This window comes from Apium graveolens, unplaced genomic scaffold (assembly GCF_009905375.1).
Source record: "Apium graveolens cultivar Ventura unplaced genomic scaffold, ASM990537v1 ctg4600, whole genome shotgun sequence".
Lineage (NCBI taxonomy): Eukaryota > Viridiplantae > Streptophyta > Magnoliopsida > Apiales > Apiaceae > Apium > Apium graveolens.
Genome location: NW_027418615.1, coordinates 5623 through 26656, shown reverse-complemented (window position 1 = coordinate 26656; position 21034 = coordinate 5623). Strand labels below are relative to the sequence as shown.

General features: G+C 32.9%; 2 protein-coding genes and 4 long non-coding RNA genes across 7 annotated transcripts; 2 read left to right on the top strand and 4 right to left on the bottom strand.

The window, feature by feature from the left end:
- Window positions 1-1757: 1757 nt before the first annotated feature.
- Window positions 1758-2148, top strand: LOC141702074 (uncharacterized). The gene is made up of 2 exons (XR_012567000.1): window positions 1758-1918; window positions 2012-2148. It is a non-coding gene; the product is annotated as an uncharacterized LOC141702074 (long non-coding RNA).
- Window positions 2149-3676: 1528 nt separating this feature from the next.
- On the top strand, window positions 3677-4852 carry LOC141702087 (uncharacterized). The gene is made up of 5 exons (XM_074505783.1): window positions 3677-3740; window positions 3808-3889; window positions 3968-4076; window positions 4166-4320; window positions 4407-4852. The coding sequence occupies exons 1-5, from the start codon at window positions 3704-3706 to the stop codon at window positions 4528-4530; spliced, it is 507 nt and encodes a 168-aa protein (XP_074361884.1). The 5' UTR covers window positions 3677-3703; the 3' UTR covers window positions 4531-4852.
- A 4019-nt stretch (window positions 4853-8871) lies between these two features.
- On the bottom strand, window positions 8872-9313 carry LOC141702077 (uncharacterized). Its single transcript, XR_012567003.1, has 3 exons — window positions 9194-9313; window positions 9005-9090; window positions 8872-8926 (listed from the first exon to the last, which is right to left on the bottom strand). It is a non-coding gene; the product is annotated as an uncharacterized LOC141702077 (long non-coding RNA).
- A 264-nt stretch (window positions 9314-9577) lies between these two features.
- Window positions 9578-10660, bottom strand: LOC141702084 (uncharacterized). 2 transcript variants are annotated; one of them, XR_012567006.1, is made up of 4 exons: window positions 10539-10660; window positions 10031-10102; window positions 9893-9951; window positions 9578-9816 (listed from the first exon to the last, which is right to left on the bottom strand). It is a non-coding gene; the product is annotated as an uncharacterized LOC141702084 (long non-coding RNA). The 2 variants fall into 2 exon arrangements; XR_012567005.1 differs by lacking the exon at window positions 10539-10660 and having other exon boundaries at window positions 10031-10194.
- Window positions 10661-10663: 3 nt separating this feature from the next.
- LOC141702083 (uncharacterized) lies at window positions 10664-11896 on the bottom strand. The gene is made up of 3 exons (XR_012567004.1): window positions 11505-11896; window positions 10870-10998; window positions 10664-10741 (listed from the first exon to the last, which is right to left on the bottom strand). It is a non-coding gene; the product is annotated as an uncharacterized LOC141702083 (long non-coding RNA).
- Window positions 11897-12484: 588 nt separating this feature from the next.
- On the bottom strand, window positions 12485-15649 carry LOC141702082 (transmembrane E3 ubiquitin-protein ligase FLY2-like). Its single transcript, XM_074505781.1, has 6 exons — window positions 15414-15649; window positions 15220-15268; window positions 14586-14704; window positions 12876-12991; window positions 12732-12792; window positions 12485-12542 (listed from the first exon to the last, which is right to left on the bottom strand). The coding sequence occupies exons 1-6, from the start codon at window positions 15555-15557 to the stop codon at window positions 12519-12521; spliced, it is 513 nt and encodes a 170-aa protein (XP_074361882.1). The 5' UTR covers window positions 15558-15649; the 3' UTR covers window positions 12485-12518.
- Between the last annotated feature and the right edge of the window lie 5385 nt (window positions 15650-21034).

The following is a 21034-nucleotide window of genomic DNA, read 5'->3' as shown; positions in this document are numbered from 1 at the left end:
GATTCTAAATGTTCTGCTCTAATGCAGATGTCGGTTTTATATCAAAATGACCCTATATATGTTATAATGATCTTGCTGAGCATTTCTTTCGCTCATACTTGCCTGTTTTCAAATCTAACCTCCAGTGAGGATTAGCTTGCGTTGTTTAGCTGCGTAATTCGAGGAAGCAAAGAAGAAGCTCTTGGGAAGGTGGTTGGTCCAGGGTTTGCGGACTAGTGTAAGTTTTATTGTATAAAGTTATTTATATTATATTATATTATAGTTGTGTATTTTATTTGGGCCTAGTATACTTCATTTCGAAGTTATACTAGAGGGTTAAGTTTGGAGATTGAGAATTATTGAAAAGAGTTTTAAAAGGAAGTGAAAAAAATTTATTTGTGGAATTTGGATATCTTGTTTCTAGAACTGTAACCTTAAAAGATCTTGGATTAGTTTGGGGTCATAGATGATAAATATCTTCCGCTGCCATTTGTTTATTGATTAAACAGGTTAATTTGGATTGAGGTTTCATAGTGACGACCAAATCCTCTGACCCCGGATTTGGGGGCGTTACAAGCTATGTGAGGAAAGTGACATTTTTTGACAAGTTTGTTGAACGGGTGGATGCTGAATTGAATGCTCAATCTGATGATTCTTTTGTAGTTATTATAGCAAGTGCTAAAGTTAATAAGTACGAAGGTACATTCTGGGAACTCTATCAAACCTTAATCTTAAAATTATAATTCATAGTTGTACCTGAGAATGAACTTCTAATTTCATTTTGTACTTTGATATTTAGGTGAACTTTATCTCACGAACTACCCGGCAACGAGATTTTATATTAACATCAACAACTATAGTGTAAAGGATTTGCAGAAAAAGTAATTACAATTGTAGTATAATAATATTTGCTTATACATTAGGATTGCTTCATTTATACCATATTATGAATATGTTAATTTAGTACTTCTAATATTAGTTCTGATATTAAAAACAGAATGATGGATCCTACTTTCCGAAGAACTCCAGATGATGTTGATGAAAATGACATTGTTCTCTTAAAGAATGTAGAACAGATTTGTAAGCTTGACGAAAATTTCAAAGGGGTAATTTGTTTAAATATATTATTTCATGAAGCATTACTGAAATATTGTTATTAGAAGCGCACTATCAAATTTCCATCCTATAACAAATTATGTTTTGTAGTGTATTGTCAATTGCCACCTTACCTTAAAAAAGGTAGAATATGAATCAAACTGGTTTGTTTACGTATGTTGGAAATGTGATCTTGATTTGGTCTTGGAAGATAAAAGATATACATGTCCTAATGTTGCATGCATGAGATATTACCCATACCCTGAGAAAAGGTATCTGCTGAGTATACTCTGAAGCAATTGACTTTTCATTTTATTTGAAACTTAAAATTTACTGAACTAATCGTGAACATTTAATATTAAATCAGGTTTAGAATTTGTGGGTTATTCTCCGATTCAACTGGAGTACTTCCTGTTGTACTCAAAGATGCTGAGTTGAAGAAGTTGACCGGCAAAACTGTCTTCGAAGTAATGTTGGATGAAGCAGAAGTACGTTCAATTTCCAGCTATTTGTTATTTGCATGAGCATTTCTTATTTTTAACATTGGAATCCACTGTGTTTATTATTTGGGAGTTCCACAATTTTTATAATTTTTTTAATTAAATGACGAACATGTTTTGCTTTACCTTTTAAGGATGATTGTTCTATATCAAAGTTACCTCCATGTATAAAACTGCTTGAGGGAAAAGACTACACTGTCACGTTATGCATTAAGGAAGAAAATCTGAAAGGTGCTAGCAAACTGTATGAGGCATGTTCTATTTTTGAAGGTTTTGAAATGGTTGATGAGAACAATAATAATGTTGATCCAAAGGCTTATACTGAAGAGAATGTGAATTCAAGTGTAAGAAACTTTACAGAATATGACCATATATTGTGCCCAACTAATGTTAAATTGCAGGAATCTTTATTTAAAATAACATAGATTGTTTTTCAGGAAATGGATTGTTTTGTGGTGGAACATGTTCCTAAGAATCAGAAGAAAAATGTACATGAACCGGGAAAGAAATCTAAAGCGCGCAAGAAGCCTCATACATTATCTCTTATTGATGATGAAAATGTTCCTTTGACAAAGTATAGGAGCATTAAGCTGGAGAAGGTATATACTATGGTACAAAAATTCTTTTTCATAAATGAAGACAAATTTTTTTGTATTCTGAATTAGGCTCATGTGTTTAATTTTGCAGTGATGATGTTGTTGCGTTTTGGTGAAATCGATGTTATGGAGATATATTTTTATATTTTTGTTAAAATCATTCTCGATGAAGGACGCTTTTGAAATATTGAAGGCCATATTTTGTAATATGTAATATGTTTATTTTCGGTACTATGAGAAATTTTTATTTTGCTATTTTGCTATCTCCGAAAACTTTGATTTAATCATCGTGTCGAAATTGTTGTGTTTTTTAAATCTCTATTGCAGTTTCATAGTTAATTCATAGAAAGTAAAGTTTATTATATTTATGATCGTTGAAATCGCTTTATTAAAATATTTCCTGTAATTCTATAGAGTATATCGTACTTTACAGGTTTTAGTTTTTTAATAAAAATGTTAAATGGAATCAAGTGTATTATAAAAAGACACTGCATGAACATTAACTTTGTCCAACAACCAGTTGTTCAATTCTTAAATATGAAATACTTATGTTCCATTCTACTATAAATGTCAAAGTAGTACTAGCCTATCCATACTCATCAGCTGTAATACATATTTTGCGCCAACAATGTCTACTATATTTCATGATTTGAGAATTGTTTCTCCTGGAAGTTACAAATGGAAAATTAAAGTCCGAGTTATAAGATTTTGGCGTGGAGTATCTTTGAAAGGAGAAATTTTTAAAGGCTTCAACTTGCTGTTACTTGATGATAAGGTTTGTTATTTATCGAGCATGTAGTCATCTATCAATTACATGTAATGGATATTGTGAATCATACGTAATCAACTTTTTTTATGCAGAATTATAGGATGCATGCTTTTGTTCTCGGAAGTATTTCTGATGAAAAACTGGAAGAAATTGTCATAGGAAGAATTTATATCATATCTAACTTCACTGTCAAAGAATATAGACCTGCTGATAAGTTTAGATGCATCCGTGCGGATAAACAAATCATTTTTACTGCTTATACCAAAATTGAAGAAATTGCTGAGAATCAGACTTTAATATAGGAGAACGTATTTGATTCTTTGATCTTGGCGATTTAGGACAGGTGGCAAAGCAAAATGTTTATCTTACAGGTACAATCTATTACACAAATTCTATTGCAGCCTATTTTCCATGTATGACGATTCAACTGATTTTATTGTAAATTGTATTCATCAGACATTGTTGGATTGGTTAAAAATGATCTCCCTTTGAAACACCTTATTAACTGCAATGGAGAAGCCCAGGTTCAACAAAAGTTTCGATTAACCGATGGAAGGTTGAAAACATGTTGATTAATAAACTTTCAAATGAAAACTGAAATTAGGTAATAAATGGTATTGTATGAACACTAAAAAATGGTTGATAAATATTTGATTTATTATGTAGATCCACTATTGATGTTATATTTTGGGACAAGTTTGCTGAGGAGTTAGATGAGAACTTACAGGATGATCTTACAGGATGATCTAGAGGAACCTATAATCATGATAATTGCTAGCGCAAAGATATATCTTTATGAAGGTACATGTGAACATAGCATATATTTTAATCCTTGACTTTTGATTAACAAACATTCGATCTATTTTAGAAAAAGTCCAGGTTGGACATGTATGGTCTACAAAGTTTTTCCTCAATTATCATCACCACAGTGTTGCTCAACTTCGTCAAAGGTACTTCAATAGTACTTGCATTAGTTTCATCTTAATTTTTTATGTTCAAAACATATGATTAATAGAAATGATCATCAGGTACAATAGTGGTGATTTTTCTGAAGAAGATTTTTCAAGTGTTAAGGTAGAGAAAGTCCGACAATTTAACTTGGAAGAAATATTGAATCTTGGTCCTGAATTTACAAAGGCAAGATTCATACTATAGAAAGTTGCAGAATTATGTTGATATATGATGCTCAGTAACTGATGTGTTATAAAATATGACAACATTTGTAGAAAGAGGTTATCTGTAATGTCAAAATCTGGAAAGTAGCAACAGGAATGGGATGGTTCTTTCGTACGTGTACATCATACTACCGTGAAAATGAAAATGTGGATGAGTTGTTCAAATGTGTTATGTGTAACTCTGACATTCCACATCCCCTGAAAAAGTAACTTCAATAATTATTAATTTTAATTATATTTTAAACATTTTATTTGCACCCTAGACTCTTTCTAATTGAAGTTGTTAATGCAGATTCAGGATATATGCGGAGACATTGGATTCCACTGGTGAAATTGGCATAATACTGGAAGATCGGGAAGTTCGTTCATTGATAGGAAAAACTGTTTATGACTTTATTGATGAGGTGTCATTCTAATTTAAAAGTAGACCTTTTATTCCTTTAAATTTAATCATGTATTAAATCCGATTGAATGCCAAATACTTGATAATATAGGAATGTAATGAGAAGATATTTCCGGAGATGTTAAAACAAATTGCAGACAAGGAATATAGTGTGAAGCTATTGATTAAACAGGCTAACATTGAAAAATCATGCAAGTCTTACCTAGCTACAGATATTTATGAAATGACCCTATTATGTGAATCTGAAGAGATCAATCTTAGTTGTGAAATTGACAAATATCAAGACTCTCCACTTGAGGTAATTTTTAACATGTATCTGTTTGATTTAATTTTATTTCTTATTGTTACAAAGATTATAATTATCCTTATTGTAGCCATCTACATGAAAGTATCATTTGGATAGTTTGTCGCAACTCAAGTTCAAGACCCCCGAAACGTCAACAAAGAGCAAAAGGACTTCGGAAAAAATTTCAAAGACTAAGAAGTATATTAATTAATTTTCTTTTTTTATGCTATGTATTTGGGATGGTGAATGAACATCCAGAGTTCAAATTATTATTACCTTAAATTGTAGAATCTTCTACGTAGGTGTGTTCTACATTGGACTGCTAATTTATATGCTTCATGTTGGACTTATGTTATTAATGTATTTTGATATATTTTTTATATAAAAAAATATGAATGAACTAGGTAATTCAATGATGTTGAAAAGTGTGATAGTCCAATATATTGGAAAAAAAATTGTTGCGATGGAAGAATATTAAGCTATGGAAAATATAATATCAGCCCAGAAATTGAATTTTTTGAACAGTTGAACTTTGCAGTGTAGTTTTCACAATTCGTCAATGAGAGAGTTATGTTTTCTTCAATTTCTTGGCATGACCTAATGCTAAATGATATTTGTAATTCTTCAAATGTTATAGGTTGTAAAAATTTAAAAACTCACATTGTTACACATATAAGTAGAATATTAAATAAGAATTTTATGTTCTCTGGATGACGAAAATGTATTGTTTAGAATGTTACACCATTTCCAATTATAATTGACCCTTTCTACAATACATGATTAAAATAATTATAAATCTTGAAGAATTTTTAAAATAATTATAAATTATTTATTAGTTTAACTGTCATCTAGAGTTTGGCGCAATTTAAAGTTGTAACTCCATCAACAGATCTAAAGTACCAAATTAATGTAAAATTACAATTGCTTTTCTACTTCCTCGAAGGAAATAATAAAGTAATAATTTTTTGTATCAATTTTACAATATTTCTATATTATATTATAGTATGTTATGAACACATATTGATAAGACGTTGACTTGCGAGATAAATTATGGCTTCTTACAATATTTTTTTGGACAGTCATAATCTTTAGAAAAAATGGTAGAAGTAAAATTTTGTCTTTAAATAAAGACAGTACTTACTACAAATTAAAGTTGAAAATTTATAACTTTAGGGACGAGAAAATCTCTAATTATCAGAATAGTTGCAACGACGAAAAAGTGATTAGCATCGTTTACTGGAAAAAATAAATAAATAAAGTGTAAAGTATCAGTATTTATTTAGAACTGTTTTCTCTAAATAATGTTGTTAAAATAATCACATTAATATATAATTTCCAATAAAGGATAATCAGATTAACCTTGTAATAATTAGGAGTCTAGGTATACCGGATATATGAAGAATTGGCCAAATTCTATCCCAGTATTGAATTTTTGTGACACCGCTAATAAATATTAAATTATTAAAAAAATTATACCGGATATAGCTCGAAGTCTTGACATTGAGCGTATTGTATATATATGTATATAGTATTGTCGATAGTAATGTTGCTTTACTTATATTTTCTCAGTAGTCATTCTAATTAGGGAAAATGAAGTGGTAGAAAATATGTAGTATATTGTGGGTAAAATATTTATAATAAAGCAAACCATTTTTTAAGTAATTTTGTTGAAAAAGAAAAGATAATAAACTTCCAAAGAGTTTGAATACATAAAAAATTTAAAAAAAAATATAAAGTTAAATTTAGTGCAATAATTTGAACTGCACCAGTAGTTGTCGAAATATGCATCAACTAATTAGTTCCGGAAAACTGTAATATCATTATACAAGTAAAGAACTTAAAGAAATTTCAAATATCTGCAGTAGTTAAGCATATAAAATACATAGTAGTAGGTAAGACCTGCGGCAAAACTATGATTACTTTATGGAAAAAGCTATGTCATTCTCATATTAAGAACTACATCACACACGTTAGCCTCAGAAGAGAAGCAAACGTCAAGTTGATTGTTGAATAAAGTTGGAAGAAGAATACTTTTAACAAATCTTCAAAATATCATTTCTTCTTACCAGCAATAACATTACTATTTACCAGCCGTTTTATGATAGACAGTTATACATCAACTCAAAACTTGACAGTAGAAGTTAACTTTGACATTAAATAATGTAAAGTGGTTGATGCATGTATGGTTCTTCAGTTGACTTCATTTATTGTACAATATTAATTTTAATATGCCTATATAAGCTCAACTTTCAATACTTCTAACTGATTGTTATTTGTAAAAGTAAACTACTTAATTGTACAAAATGGCAACCCATGTTATAGGGGATCTAAGGCCAAAGCGAACATCCAATTGGAGAATCAGAGTACGAGTTTCAAGTAAGTGGTGTGATAGGAATTTTTCCACCGGACATCGCAATGCATTAAACCTGATCCTGGTGGATGAAGAAGTAAGTTCAATTATTTAAAAAAATTATAAATCTTTACTTTGATAATTTTCCATATTGTTCATTTTAATGCATCTACATTCGTTTTTTTTAGCAGCATAATCGAATTCGTGCATTCGTTGGTGAGACAGTGTTGCATTATTTTGATAAAAAATTCATTGAAGGTCATGCGTATGAGATTAGAAATTTTGTTGTCAAATATTATGAACCAACAGAGGCAGCAAGATGTTTCAAGGATGACAAGTTTATACTACTGTCTAACTTAACAAAAGCTACAGCGTTGCACAATGTACATGCAAATATTCCAACTAATGTCTGGTAATTTACGGAACTCGCGGCGATTAGTGAATTCCAGGAAAATGTTCTTCATTGCATTGGTATAACTATTACACGTATCTCTTTAAATAATTTTTTAAGATTAAAAATTTAATTTAGTTAATTAAGAATGTTACGTAAATAATTTGTAGATGTTGTTGGAATTGTTTACTCGGTTGAACCCGTAGAGAAAATAGCAATTCCAGGAAAAACTAATGTTTCGCGAATAAACTTCTGTATAACTGATTCAATGTAAGCATAATTTGCTCTACTATTTCTCATTTATCCTCCTAACATTGACACATATGCTTATATTTCATTATAGAACTGGATTATGCTTCTTGGCAGCACAAAAGTAAATGTTACATTCAAGGGTAAATTGGCTCCATTACTTGATGTTGCACTAATTGAAGCAATAGAACAACCCGTTGTACTTGCAATGACTAGCTGCAAAATTATGTTTGCCAAACAATTGAACGAAATATTTATGTGCAACACTCAAGCTACAAGGATTAACACAAATCCAAATACAGAAATTGCAGCTACACTAAGGAGAATGTATTTTACTTTCTTAAGATAGTAATTCTTTAGTTCTTCAATAAGCAGTATTGCAATATTAAACAAGTACTGTTTGTTTTGTACAAGATTTTGGGAATTGCATGGAGGATGAGCAATCAAATAATGTTGGAGATGCCAATATTTGTTGGCAGGCTACTCCTGTATTTTGTTGGCATGTAATGAAGAAATAGGTATAATTATGTAATACTTATCCCATAAGTGGAACATTTTGTTTAATCGCTCTACTATCATGGTTTACAAATGATGTAATGAGAAATTTATCAAAATCATGCTTTGTGAAACATGTTTAATCAGTCTACTAATATGTTTTTATGAATTTATAGTTACTTAGACCAATATTATTTTATCAAAGTTGAGAATTTGATTACCACAAACATAAAACTGTAAGTAGAATGATAACTTCAAACAGGTGACTTAAAATAATAATCAACATCCGTTACAATTTCAAATTCTTAGAAATATATCAATTTTACTGGAAAATATGAAGAAATCGAAAGATGTCTCTTCGTTGCATTCAGATAGAAACTAGACATGTAATCAAATGCATGCTTTGAAATTACTCTAAACAAATACTACGAAGGTGAAATTGCCAATATACTGAAAGGTTAGAATCTGACCAACAGTGAGATTGTTATCCCTTGTGAATTTATCCCAGCCCTTTGCAAACCTGCAACATTTCTTCATTTTCCGAACATCAACATTCCAAAGTGTTTCACCTACGGATAAGAAACTGTAGTACGTCTACCCCATTTTGCATAAAAAGTTCTCATCCACCTTGGAATATACTGCATAAATGGAAAAATTCGATTTGAGTAAATAGATAAGATTTGGTATTTAAAAATTTTATATGATATAAAGTATACCACTCCATGACCACGCTGATCAACAAGAGAAAGTAACAATCGAACTCTGAAAGTATTGTCTTGATCAGGAACTAAGGCATCATGGTCTGAAATTTAAGATTGTTAGGTAATTGTTAAAATAATTTGAAGAAGACAGAGTATCATTTTATTGAGAAACTGCAGAACTGATGGTACAACTTTTATACTAACCTTCTTCTACATCATCATCTCCTTCCGCTTGAATCATCATTTCCATTTCATTATTTTCTGAAGAACAGATGCACTATGTAAAATTAAATGAATCAGGAAACATAGATTATGCTATATGTTCCAAAGTAAAAGTATATATACCTTGAAGAATATTTTCATCATCTGATATGATAATAACAACATCATTTACAGGAGGATACATGAAATCCTCAAAGCGGAAATATTTTTCTATATCGCGGAAGTGGTTCATGCACTGGTAATCAAATACTGTGATGGCAAATGTAGAGTTTCCCAAGTACTTAAAGAAAATTACAAAGTTCTCATCGATATCATACTTCCCAAAGAATCGACGAAGCCCATAAATTTTACACGTTCTAGGACAGTACTTGAATTTTGAACGATATCCACCTCCAAGTTCAATGTTTATAACATCACTAATGGTATCACCGTGAACATCTGAGAACATTTTCGGAAGTTCCTGAATGAGTAAAAAATGCAATTAACATATAATCATTCATATATCTCATTGGTAAATGTACAAGGTATTACCAATTCAGCTTCTTCAAGGACATAATGGCTGATAAATTTGAAAAAATTTGATCTTGAGTTCTGTAAAGACACATCTGTTGTATACGAAATTTCAGAACTCAAATATTTTGGTAATTGGAAGAAAGTTAAATGCAATTAAGGTCAATATACCTAAACTTGATCCTGTTGCACCTAAAGTTGCTTTATCAATAAAATGGTAGAGGAAGTTCCTACATAATAAATTACAAAAAATCATAATACCTCAGTGTACAACACATGCAGACATTTTTTTGCAATAATTTTACTTACAAGTTTGCCTTGCTCGAAGTGTGATGGATAATTGAGACATATGAAGTTTATTTCCCTATCTTGACTTTCCATCTGCAAAGAACAAATTGGAACAATAAGTCTGTGCCTGAAACCCTAGATATGTTATAAGTTGAAACAATTGTGCTACAAGCATTGTAACTATAATATGAGAAAAGGAATCGAGAAAAAGGAACACAAATTCGATTAAGACACAATAATTTAAGATCTGTGTATAAGAAGATTGGAGTATGAAGGTTGAATGAGAGTAATAAACCGTGAGTTTAGATTATATCTCAGTTGAAATTTTGAGTAATTAATTAGGTGGTTGAGGAATTAAAAAATGCAAAATAAGTAACATCTTTAATTTACATAAATGAATTAGTTGGGGTTACAAAACCGAGTTAATTAACAACATTAAGGTAATGAATTTAAAGTTAAAAATATAATATATAATTTAATGTCAAATAAACAATTCGAAACAAAATAAAGGTTCAAAGAATATATTTACTCCTGGATAGTATTAATGTTATAAACGCCGCAGCAATGCGGGCAAAAATCCTAATGTTCTATATTTTGGCCTTCCAAAAAAAATTTCTGGTTCCCCTATAACTACACTGGTGGAAGTCGCCGCGTGCAGGTTGGGCAATCCATCTTTATATCCATCCACTTAAGTAAGCAATGTGAATGGAAGACATGTTCACATGGCGTTACCTGCACATATAGGTTCGGACAACGTTAGTTACACAGGGAGTGCCTAGCTACCTTTTAGCCTTAAACATTTTTAATTCGCTAAATTTTACATAGCCTTAAACTTCAAGCTGAAAGCTGTCCAAAAGTACCATGCAAAAATCTGGATGTTGAGTGAAATCAATGGGCGTCATGCAAATGACACAGTCACTGGCATGATTTACATCCTGATCCGGCCGTTTATGGTAATTATATTTTAGTGGAAACATCTGCATGAGGATCTATGAAAGAAAAAGATCAAAGTTAGGATATGATTTTCATAATTTGATGAAAAAAATTACGAAGCCATGGTTTACAGAAGACAAAAGTTGCAAGCAACAATGAAAAAGAACATTATACAGACAGGACTCATGAATAAATTGACACAATACTACACTCTAAAAAACATATCACGATTCCCTGCCTAAATGTTAAACAACATATTATAATTTACATCAAGGTTTTTTGAAAAACACAAGCGATTTAGAGTGATGTCTTATCACATCGATATGAGAAATCCTAAGTATGAAATTGATTGTGGTTCCTCATTTATTTAAGAATCCTTAAGCATTATAGTTATTGCAGCTCCTCAGAATATTGGTTGGCACTCTCTTTACAACAATATACAGGGATTAGGCATTCTCTACCTTGATTTTATATAAAAATAACAGGGAAGAGTTACATAAACTAATTAACAAAATAGAGAAGGGTTGCACGAACTAATATATGGTGAAAAGTTACATCAAACCTGCCAAAAAATGAAGAATCGACATCCAAGATAGTGCTGCAGAAGAAGAATGTTTGCTTGCAACCCAGCAAAACCCACCAAATAGATGCACCAACTCCTGTCAGGCTTAATGTGCATGAAGTTGCGGGGACATCCAAAGATATATAAAGGAATTGCAAGCCGAGTTACACTCATTCCAATAATGTAACTAGGCTGTAGTGGCTTTCTTGGGTCACGAAAAACATTTGTGGCGATCTGAGGTATCCAGTAGGAGTGCACAACCAGAGTAATAACTGGAAGGAATTTAGGGAACTCATACGTGCACAGAATAACTCCCAAAAGGATACCACCTGCAAAACGTAAACCATAAAGATGTGTGAGTGTGAAGTAGCACTACTTCCCTACTAAGAATAAATATCCATAACTTTTATTCCACAAAAAAGTTATACGCCATCAAATGTTTTTATCAGAAATCTTATTTTACAAGTACACAAATGCTTTTCTTTCAAATGCAGAAGAAGAGTATAGCTTAGGATTGCAACTGTTCTGGAGCAGAACTGGCAACCGTATATATCCTCTCAAAAGAATCATGATTATGTTTTCTGGTATAATAATATCTTCTGTTACTAGAATGAACCTTACATATACTGCCAAACACTACAACAGCACAACGTTGCACAAGCTCATTCAATAAAATGATCATAATCTTAGCATTGCATGTACGAATATCAGAACACGTAATCCAAGTAACAGAGATACATGTTAGATTGGTGAAGCAATTCAAAATTTAAAATTGAAAAAGGTATCTTCCTATGCAGAGTGGCCCGAGATTCAGGTATAAGTGCATTCATAGTGATAAATGTTCAATGTGAATCTCAAGTTATGAATTTCAAAACTCCAGTCAAACACATGCATTAAAGTTAGTTTTTAGAGAAATTTAACAATTATTAGATGACTAGTTTAACTAAAAGAAAGGTTAACAATGAGTAACTGAAGTCCCGTAGTTGCTAAATCTCATTGATATAGTCCCAAGTTCTACAGCTTATCACGGTCCTGCTGCTGCATATGATATGCCAGTGTGCCACAAGTAACAGGGTAAATTAGGTGATAAGGAACTATACAATGGCAAATAACATTACTATTAATTTGTGATAACAATTAGTGATGTGAGATACTTTAATCAACAATTTACTATCAAGTATCATATGGCCAAAAACAACATTCAATTCAAATTGTTATGATAATTACCGAGTAATGTGGATTGGAGATATTGTAATCATCTTTGTATCCAGATTCTCCTGCTTTTTCTCTGCAATATAATTATACATATATCAGTACTGAGCATGCTATAAGATTTATAACTGGAGTCACGGGTGCAAATCATATCAGTACGTGTAGGCTACTGCTCGAAGTAGTCGTAAGGGCCATATATAATCCCCTTCTATTTTGATTGTTGCACCCCAGACTTTATGTTCATCTTCAAACACCTTATAGAATATAACCATCCCCTGCTACATCAAGATTAAATCAACAATAGCGTAATGCAAACATCCTAGTTAGGCTAAACATGCAAGATGATAATGTAAACTGAAGTAAACAAGTATGGTGCCTACCCAATAGAAGAAAACTATAAAAAATTAAACAGTTACAGATGAAATCACTAGGCAAAAACTTCAGCCACAGAAATCAAGCTAGGATCTCATTTTTAACCAAATCAATCAGACAGTTGTTACTCCTCAGTCAGTTGGTATCCCCTAATTAAATGAAAAGGTTTTATCACAGAGAGAGGGGAGAACGAATAATAGAATTACTTCCGATTGGTCGTCCATTGATAAGATCATGGACTTGGGCCCATAATATTTTGTACCAAAGCCTTTCAACATGGAAGAGCCATAAAATCATAACAAGAAAAGCTTGACATCTAATCCAGTAAACAAAACACACAAAGTTTGACAAACTGAATCACAAGGTATAGGAGTTGATGCAGGCTTTTACGGAAACTCAACATAAAGAGGCAAACAGCGGAGCAGTAATTAATAGTGATCAGAAAACAAGAAGAAAAAAGGAGAGGCTCTTATATTTCCACTTAACAGGTGAGGCCCAAGTAAGGATCTAAATATTCTAACTTAAAGAACCTAAAGTTTTGTGCAATATATTCAAATCATAGTAGTCCTCGGTTCTGCCTTCCAATCAGCAGAAACCAATCCACTAGGCGATCTAGCCAATTCAAAGCAACGTAGATCTGTTGAAGATTTTCAGAAGTAACAATCCTTGTTGAAAGTGGTAGCTTGGTTTGCAAAGGTCAATAAGTCTGCTCCTCTATTGCAAAACCATCTCTATCTTGTAACACCATGAACCTGGCTTGATCTTGTAAAGAGAAACAGCAGCCTATTAATATACTTCCATACAGGGACCAACAGGGTTTTTTGCAGCAACTAAGAATGACAAATCTGAAAACAACGTTAACTTAGGATTGAAAGTGGAAAAATGAATCTACAGACCACAAGCCGGGTTTGTTTAAATTGCAACAGTAACTAGTCTTCTTTTAGCCACCATACAAGATACCAAGTTTTGAACTGGAACAGAGGAAGTGGAATGCAAGCTCTTTCTCTAGGTGGGCTGCATTCACAACGCAAATATTTGGCAAGCAAAAGGAATATCATAAATTCATAATCATGAGCTTAAAATCAAATTTCAGATTTTTTCACCCCCTTCATTCAGTTTAAAAAAGGTTCCAAAATTCAGCACGGTTCGCGCTGAAATTAGTTCAAAGAAAGAATAAAGACGTCATACACAACTCCAAAATACCCCTTATAGGATACTACTGAAACTTAAATTGGACTAATTTCCTAGTTAATTCAGCCGTAGTTGTTTATGTTCAAAGCCCCCACGCGGGGTAAAACACGTGGATGCATAATAAATTTAAATTCATGCACAAACTTTTGGACTTCTATTATCGCAACAATTCCTTTTCAGAACGTCACTGATGACGTTGTCAGGGTTCCGTTTACTTTCACATTGGATTTCGCATGACATTATTGCATCAGACAACATGCATCCATTTTAAGAATCATAAAGATTCAGACGAATCAAACATATTACCTTAACATGATATACCCCTTTACTTGTTGTTGGGGTACTGATCAATTCGAGGACAGAGTCACTGCTGGACTTTCTTATTATAGGATTGCTTTCTGTGGGATTCATTAAGCGCCAAGATCCTGCATATAAGATGCCATTAAAAACAACTATACATTGAGATCTAAAACCAAAGTTTCCAAAAGAGTTAATATGAACATACGGTAACTCGAGACCTTGTGTGATGACGTGCAATTACTGTGTGCAGACATGCATACAACGTATAGACTATAGTAGTATAGCACTTAATACAACACAGAAAGAACTGAAATGCTAAAGACTTGGGGAACATCCTCAAATTTGTGCACTCCAATTCTCTGCTTAACGCCTAATTGACCTAACAAAAAACCACCATTTTTTTTTGTTATTAAGTCCTACAATCTCCACTATTACCACAGTCCTCCACAAATGCAATACAACTACAAAGAAATTATTCAAAAATAAGCACTCAAACACACAAAATTGACAAAAAATATCATGAAGTAGCTGTAATAAACCTTCAACTGAACATTCATTTTAAACAGCAGCTGATCAATATATAGTCAGAAAACGATAACTACATAATCCAAAAAAAAACAAGTGCAAAAAACCAGCCAACCTGCATACTTTCCGGTAATGTTCCAATCAAAAGGTGATGTTGGTTGCCACTGCAAAAAAACATCAAGCCAATAATTACTAAACCACAACATACGGCCCCTAATCAAGCCTCATCAAATAAAACTTAAATTGTCAAGCAACATCAAAGATCATCAAAAACACAATCTTTACTAACAAATTAAAACATAAACTAACCTGATCGTCGGTTGAATGAGTAGTATTTCTTATTGATTGCACCGCAGTGGCAAGAGGGGCAAAGAGAACTAAAACAACAGATAAACTTAGGAAAACTCTAATCAAGACAGTTGTGAAATGTAAATTTGTGATCACAGAGTCCATTTTGTAAAGTGAATTGAAATGAAATGTGGTTCTTATCAGGTGTGTGCTAGATTGTAGTAGCAGTAGATAAAGAGTAAGAAATGTTTCAACAACATAACCCCTTTACTAGCTAGTGTAACATTATAAGCATGCAGTTTCTTGACACGTATAGACATAGCTAAAAAAGCTTACGCATACAGAGGTGCATGTCTATCTTTAAGAAATAGTGGTAGTTGTTCTACGGTTTATGGAGTTACCGACTTAAAATTTGTGTGTTCTTTGTTGGAGAATGTTTTGTTTAGATTTTATACTTATGAAAGGGAAAAAATCAAAAAAATAAGCCACCCCACCAAAGTAAAATTTTTTAAATCTTAATTTTTTAAATCTTAATGTGTACATAAAAGGTTTGGTTATTTTTGCTCCTACATATATATTAATAATTTCTTTAACTTGTTTCATTTTTATTTTATTCAAAATTATAGTTTTGAAAATATTGTTAAATAAATTTGTAATCATTTACAAATCAAATATTATATAATATTGATATGTAAATTATATAGCCTTTCTTTTATATTTTCACATATTTTTTGAATATTAGATTAGAGGTTTAAAATAATGTAACTGAAAAAATTGAACTTTTTTATTAATTTGATTTTTTTCCCTTCATAAATAAATTCTAAATTGTTATCTTTTAAAGTATCTCTAAAATTTAATCAAAGTTATAATAAGTTAGTATAAATATATTTAAAATACTCTCTCTATTTATAAATGTTTGAAAATAGTTATAGATCGAGGGAGAACGAGAAAGATAGGGGGAAGGACAGAGAGGCGGTGAGAGGGAGAGAAGTTAAAAAAAATGGAATGGGAAGATGAAAATGATATTTTGCAATTTAATTGTTTGTGTGTTTAAAAAGATAGTAAATTTGCAAGATTTTAAGTAAGGTAGTAAAGTTGCAAATAAATATCCAAAAGTTGGTATATTTGTCAAATTTTTTATATTTTAAAATCTAAAAACACTTTGATGGAACACAATAATACAACATACAAACGGTAACATTTGATATTGACTCACCTTACTTAATTGCAATAGTATTAGATTGGCTGCAGACACATTATATTGTTGAGTATCCAACAACGAAAGCAAAATTCAAAGCGAATAAACAAGAATAAGAAAAATAAACGACATAACACAAGACAAAGATTTACGTGGTTCACAAATTCATAGTTCACAAGCCGCACTAATTATGTATTGATCTCTCACAATTTGTTGTGTTATGATTTTACAATAACATGAGTATTTATAAGAGAAGAAATTAGTTCTAAATCAAAATTATAGTCCAAATCTGAAAGTAGACTAATCCATAAACTAATCTGAATAGTTTTATTTTCATGGGTTTAATTAATAGTCTCCACAAACCCAACAATCTCCCACTTGGAGTCTGGCCAATCTTCACTTCACTCTTGTAAAGTCTAGTAAAATTAATTATTCAATCAATAACTCTAACTAGTGCAGCGCCTTCTCATCAATCAATTCTGAAGGTCAGTTAAAGTTACGCAAAGCTTCAACTTTTCATTCATAACCACCTTAGTCAACATATCTGCAGGATTCTTTGAACAAAGAATTTTCATCAAGAAAAATGTATCATTGCTTATCAACTCTCTTGTAAAGTGATATTTCAGTTGAATATGCCTCGTCCTAGCATGAAACGCGGGATTCTTCGCAAGATGAATAGCACTCTGACTATCGCTATACAAAGCACTGTCCGCCTGTTTCTTGCCCAACTCCTCAAGAAAATTCTTCAACCAAATCATCTCCTTGCTAGCTTCAGAGATATCCATATATTCTGCTTATGTGGTTGAAAGAGCAACACTCTTTGAAGTCGAGACATCCAACTAACTGCGGTGTAACCCAAAATGAACATATAACCCCTTGTACTTTTTCTTGTATCCAAACATCCACCCAAATCTGCATCAGAGAACCCTTCCAAGATAACATCTTTATTACTGAAACATAGTACAACCTTGGATGTGCCTTTCAAGTAGCGTAACAACCACTTGACTGCTTCCCAATGCTCTCTTCCTGGATTAGACATAAATCAGCTAACAAATCCCACTGAATGAGCAATGTTTAGCCTTGTACACGTCCTAGCATACATTAAACTGCCAATTGCAGATGCATAAGGAACTTTAGCCATATATTTCTTGCCTTCATCCGTTTTAGGTGATTGCTTCTTGTGAGATTAAAGTGACTCGCCAATGGTGTACTTCTGGTCTTTCGCATCCTGGACACTGAATTTCTGCAATAGTTTCTCAACATACTTTTCTTGAGATAATTTTAAAGTACCTTCAGCTCTATCCCTTATAATACTCATAAAGTATCTATTTTGCTGCACCCATATCATTTATCTCAAACTCCTCAGACATCTGTCTCTTTAACGTATTGATTTCCTTCATGTTTGATCATGCTATCAACATGTCATCAACATAAACAATAATATGATATAAGATAAATTAAACTGTTTAAAGTAACAACAATGATCCATAGCTGTATCCATTCTTCATCATAAAGCTGTCAAACTTCAAGTATCATTGTCTTGGTGCTTGCTTTAAACCATACAAGCTTTCTATAAGCTTGCAGATAAGGTTTTCTTTCCCAGCTACCTGAAATCCCTCTAGCTGAACCATGTAGATATCTTCCCTCAAAATTACCATGTAAGAATGCAGTCTTAACATCTAGTTGCTCTAGATGTAACTCCTATGCAGCCATAATACTTAGCACAATTCTAACTGTAAACATCTTAACAACGGGAGAAAATATATCGGTATAGTCAATACCCTTTTTTGTTGATAACCTTTGACTACTAACCTTGCCTTGTATCTCTTACTGCCATCATGTTCTTCTTTGATCCTGAACACCCACTTATTCTATAAAGCCTTCTTTCCTGCTGTAACTATGTTAAAGATCAAGTTCTCATTCTTCTCAAGAGAACTCATCTCCTCATCCAAGGCTGGTTTCTACTGAACTGAATCATCCACTTGCACTGCCTCTGAATAATACTGAGGCTCCCGTCCTCGGTCAATAACATATAATATGCTGAAGGAGAATATCTTTGTGGTGGCCTCACACTTCTGCTAGATTTACTTACCACAGCATATGGAGTTACTGGAACCCTGTCATCAATATTCTCTGAACTCCCATTATTTCCTGCAAGATCTGTTTCTGTAATATCTTCAAGCAGTGCTTCCTCTTCTCAGATTGTTTCCTTTGTACACTCGGAATCGACTACAAGCTTATCCTTATACATTGTATTCTCAATATAAGTAACATCTCTACTTCTAACGACCTTCTTAGTCAGTTCATCCTAGAAACGGTAACCCATATCATCTGGATAACCAATGAAGATACACTTCTTTGCTTTCGGATCAAGCTTGTCCATGTCAGAATATTTAACACGCACATAAAAAACACAAACCAAAATTCGCAAGTGTGAAAGATTTACCTCTTTTTCCTGCCACTCTTCTTTAGGAATCTTGAACCCCAAAGGACTTGAAAGTCCTCTATTTATGAGATACGTTTTTGTGCTAACTGCATCTGCCCAAAACATCTTTGGCAACCCTGCATGTAATCTCATACTCTTGGCACTCTCATTCAAGTTCTATTCATGGCTCTGCAACCACCATTCTGATGTGGTGTCTATGCAATAGTTGTAATCATTCTAATCCCAAATTTCGCGCAATAACTTTTAAACGCATCACTACTGTATTCACCACCATTATCTGACATCAAACTCTTCACCTTCAAAACCGGTCTGATTTTCAACTTCAGTCTTCCATTTCTTGAAAGTAGAAACGCTTCTGATTTATTCTTCAAAAATAAACTCATACCTTTCTAGTGGAATCATCAATGAAAATGACATAGTATCGAGATCCGCCCAATGACACATCTGTTGGACCATATACATCTGTATGAACTAACTCTAACTTCTTAGCCTTGGGGGTCCTCCCTGATTTTGCAAAAGTAACATGTTTCTGCTTTCCAAGAACACATGGCTCACAGAATCCAACTTCCACATTCTTCAACTCTGGAATCTTCCCCTTCGAAGTTAACAACTTCATACATTTTCACTCATATGACCAAGCCTTTGATGCCACAAAGTTGAAGACCTCAATCTCATCAGCAACTGCATTTGCTTCATAGCTAAATTGTTCAACAATGTATAAAGTCCCCGTTTTCTCTCCACGAGCAATAACTAGATTCCCCTTATACCTCCCACTGTTCGTTTCCGAAAGTAACTCGATACCCTTCGTTATCTAACTAACCCACAAATAACAACATCTTCTTCAGTCCAGGAATGTACCTTACATCTTTCAACATCCATCTAGTTCCCAAAGAGGTTCTGAGATTAATATCTCCCATGCCCGCAATATCCAAAGTCTCATCATCAGCAAGACGAACTTTACCAAAATTTTCAACTCTGAAATTAACGTTAAATCCTTGCAAAGGTAGCATGGAATGATGCACCAGAATCCATAACCCATGATTCAACCGAACAATCAACACAACAAATCAAAGTATCGTCATCCACCACTTCTTCAACTACGTTAGCTGAATTATCCTTTTTACTTTTTCCTTTAGGGGCCACGGGAGCCGTGCACTGATTCCTGAAGTGGCCCTTCTTCTGACAATTTCAACGAACAATATCCTTGCGATCTTTGGATTGTCCTCTCTTCTGTGACTTCGATCTGCTACGCCACTTATTCTGCCCCTTTTTGAACTTTCTGCCTCTACTCTCAGCACTCAATAAGGAACCTAACGACTCTCCTGAGTTTCTCCTACGAATATATTTTCCAATAATTGAATCTCGAAACTCCATCAAAAGTCATCTTACCGCTCCCAGATGAATTATTTATAGTAGTGACAAATCCCGACCAACTGTCTGATAATGAGGATGCCAACAGCAAGGCCTGTACTTCAACATCGAATTTAATATCCATCGATGTCAATCTTGCTAGGATAGAATTAAATTCATTCACACGATCAGCAACACAATCGCCTTCATTCAATCTAGTGGCAACTAACAAGCGAATCAAATACACCTTATTTGAAGCAGACGGCTTCTCATACATGTTGGAAAAAACCTTGATCAAACCATAAGTTGTCGTTTTCTTGACGATATTGTAAGCAACGTTCTTCGCCAAGTCAGCCTGACAACCCCAGAGTCTGCATGTCCAAAAGCTTCCAGTCTTCATCCTTCATTGAAGTTGGTTTCTTCTCTTGCAGCGGTTCGTGTAGTTTTTCTGATACAATCCTAAATTTGCATCTTCCAAAACCCATAATCTTTGCCATCAAATTTGTCAATCTTTACCTTCTCGTCTTCTGTCATCGCTCCCACTCGCCTGAAAACCTAGGCTCTTATACCAGTTGTTGAGTATTCAACAACGAAAGCAAAACCCAAAGCGAATGAATAAGAACGAGAAAATAAACGACAATCACACAA

What these genes read in the sequence shown, in the direction of transcription:
- LOC141702087 (XM_074505783.1), top strand. Translation starts at nt 3,704, where the DNA reads ATGATAATTGCTAGCGCAAAGATATATCTTTATGAAG. An exon ending in AAAGATATATCTTTATGAAG is followed by an intron (nt 3,741 to 3,807) that starts GTACATGTGAAC and finishes GATCTATTTTAG; the next exon opens with AAAAAGTCCAGGTTGGACAT. An exon ending in GTTGCTCAACTTCGTCAAAG is followed by an intron (nt 3,890 to 3,967) that starts GTACTTCAATAG and finishes AATGATCATCAG; the next exon opens with GTACAATAGTGGTGATTTTT.
- LOC141702082 (XM_074505781.1), bottom strand. Translation starts at nt 15,557, where the DNA reads ATGGACTCTGTGATCACAAATTTACATTTCACAACTGTCTTGATTAGA. An exon ending in AAGGGGTATATCATGTTAAG is followed by an intron (nt 12,992 to 14,585) that starts GTAATATGTTTG and finishes TTGATGTAGCAG; the next exon opens with GGGATGGTTATATTCTATAA. An exon ending in TCTCCAATCCACATTACTCG is followed by an intron (nt 12,543 to 12,731) that starts GTAATTATCATA and finishes TATCATATGCAG; the next exon opens with CAGCAGGACCGTGATAAGCT.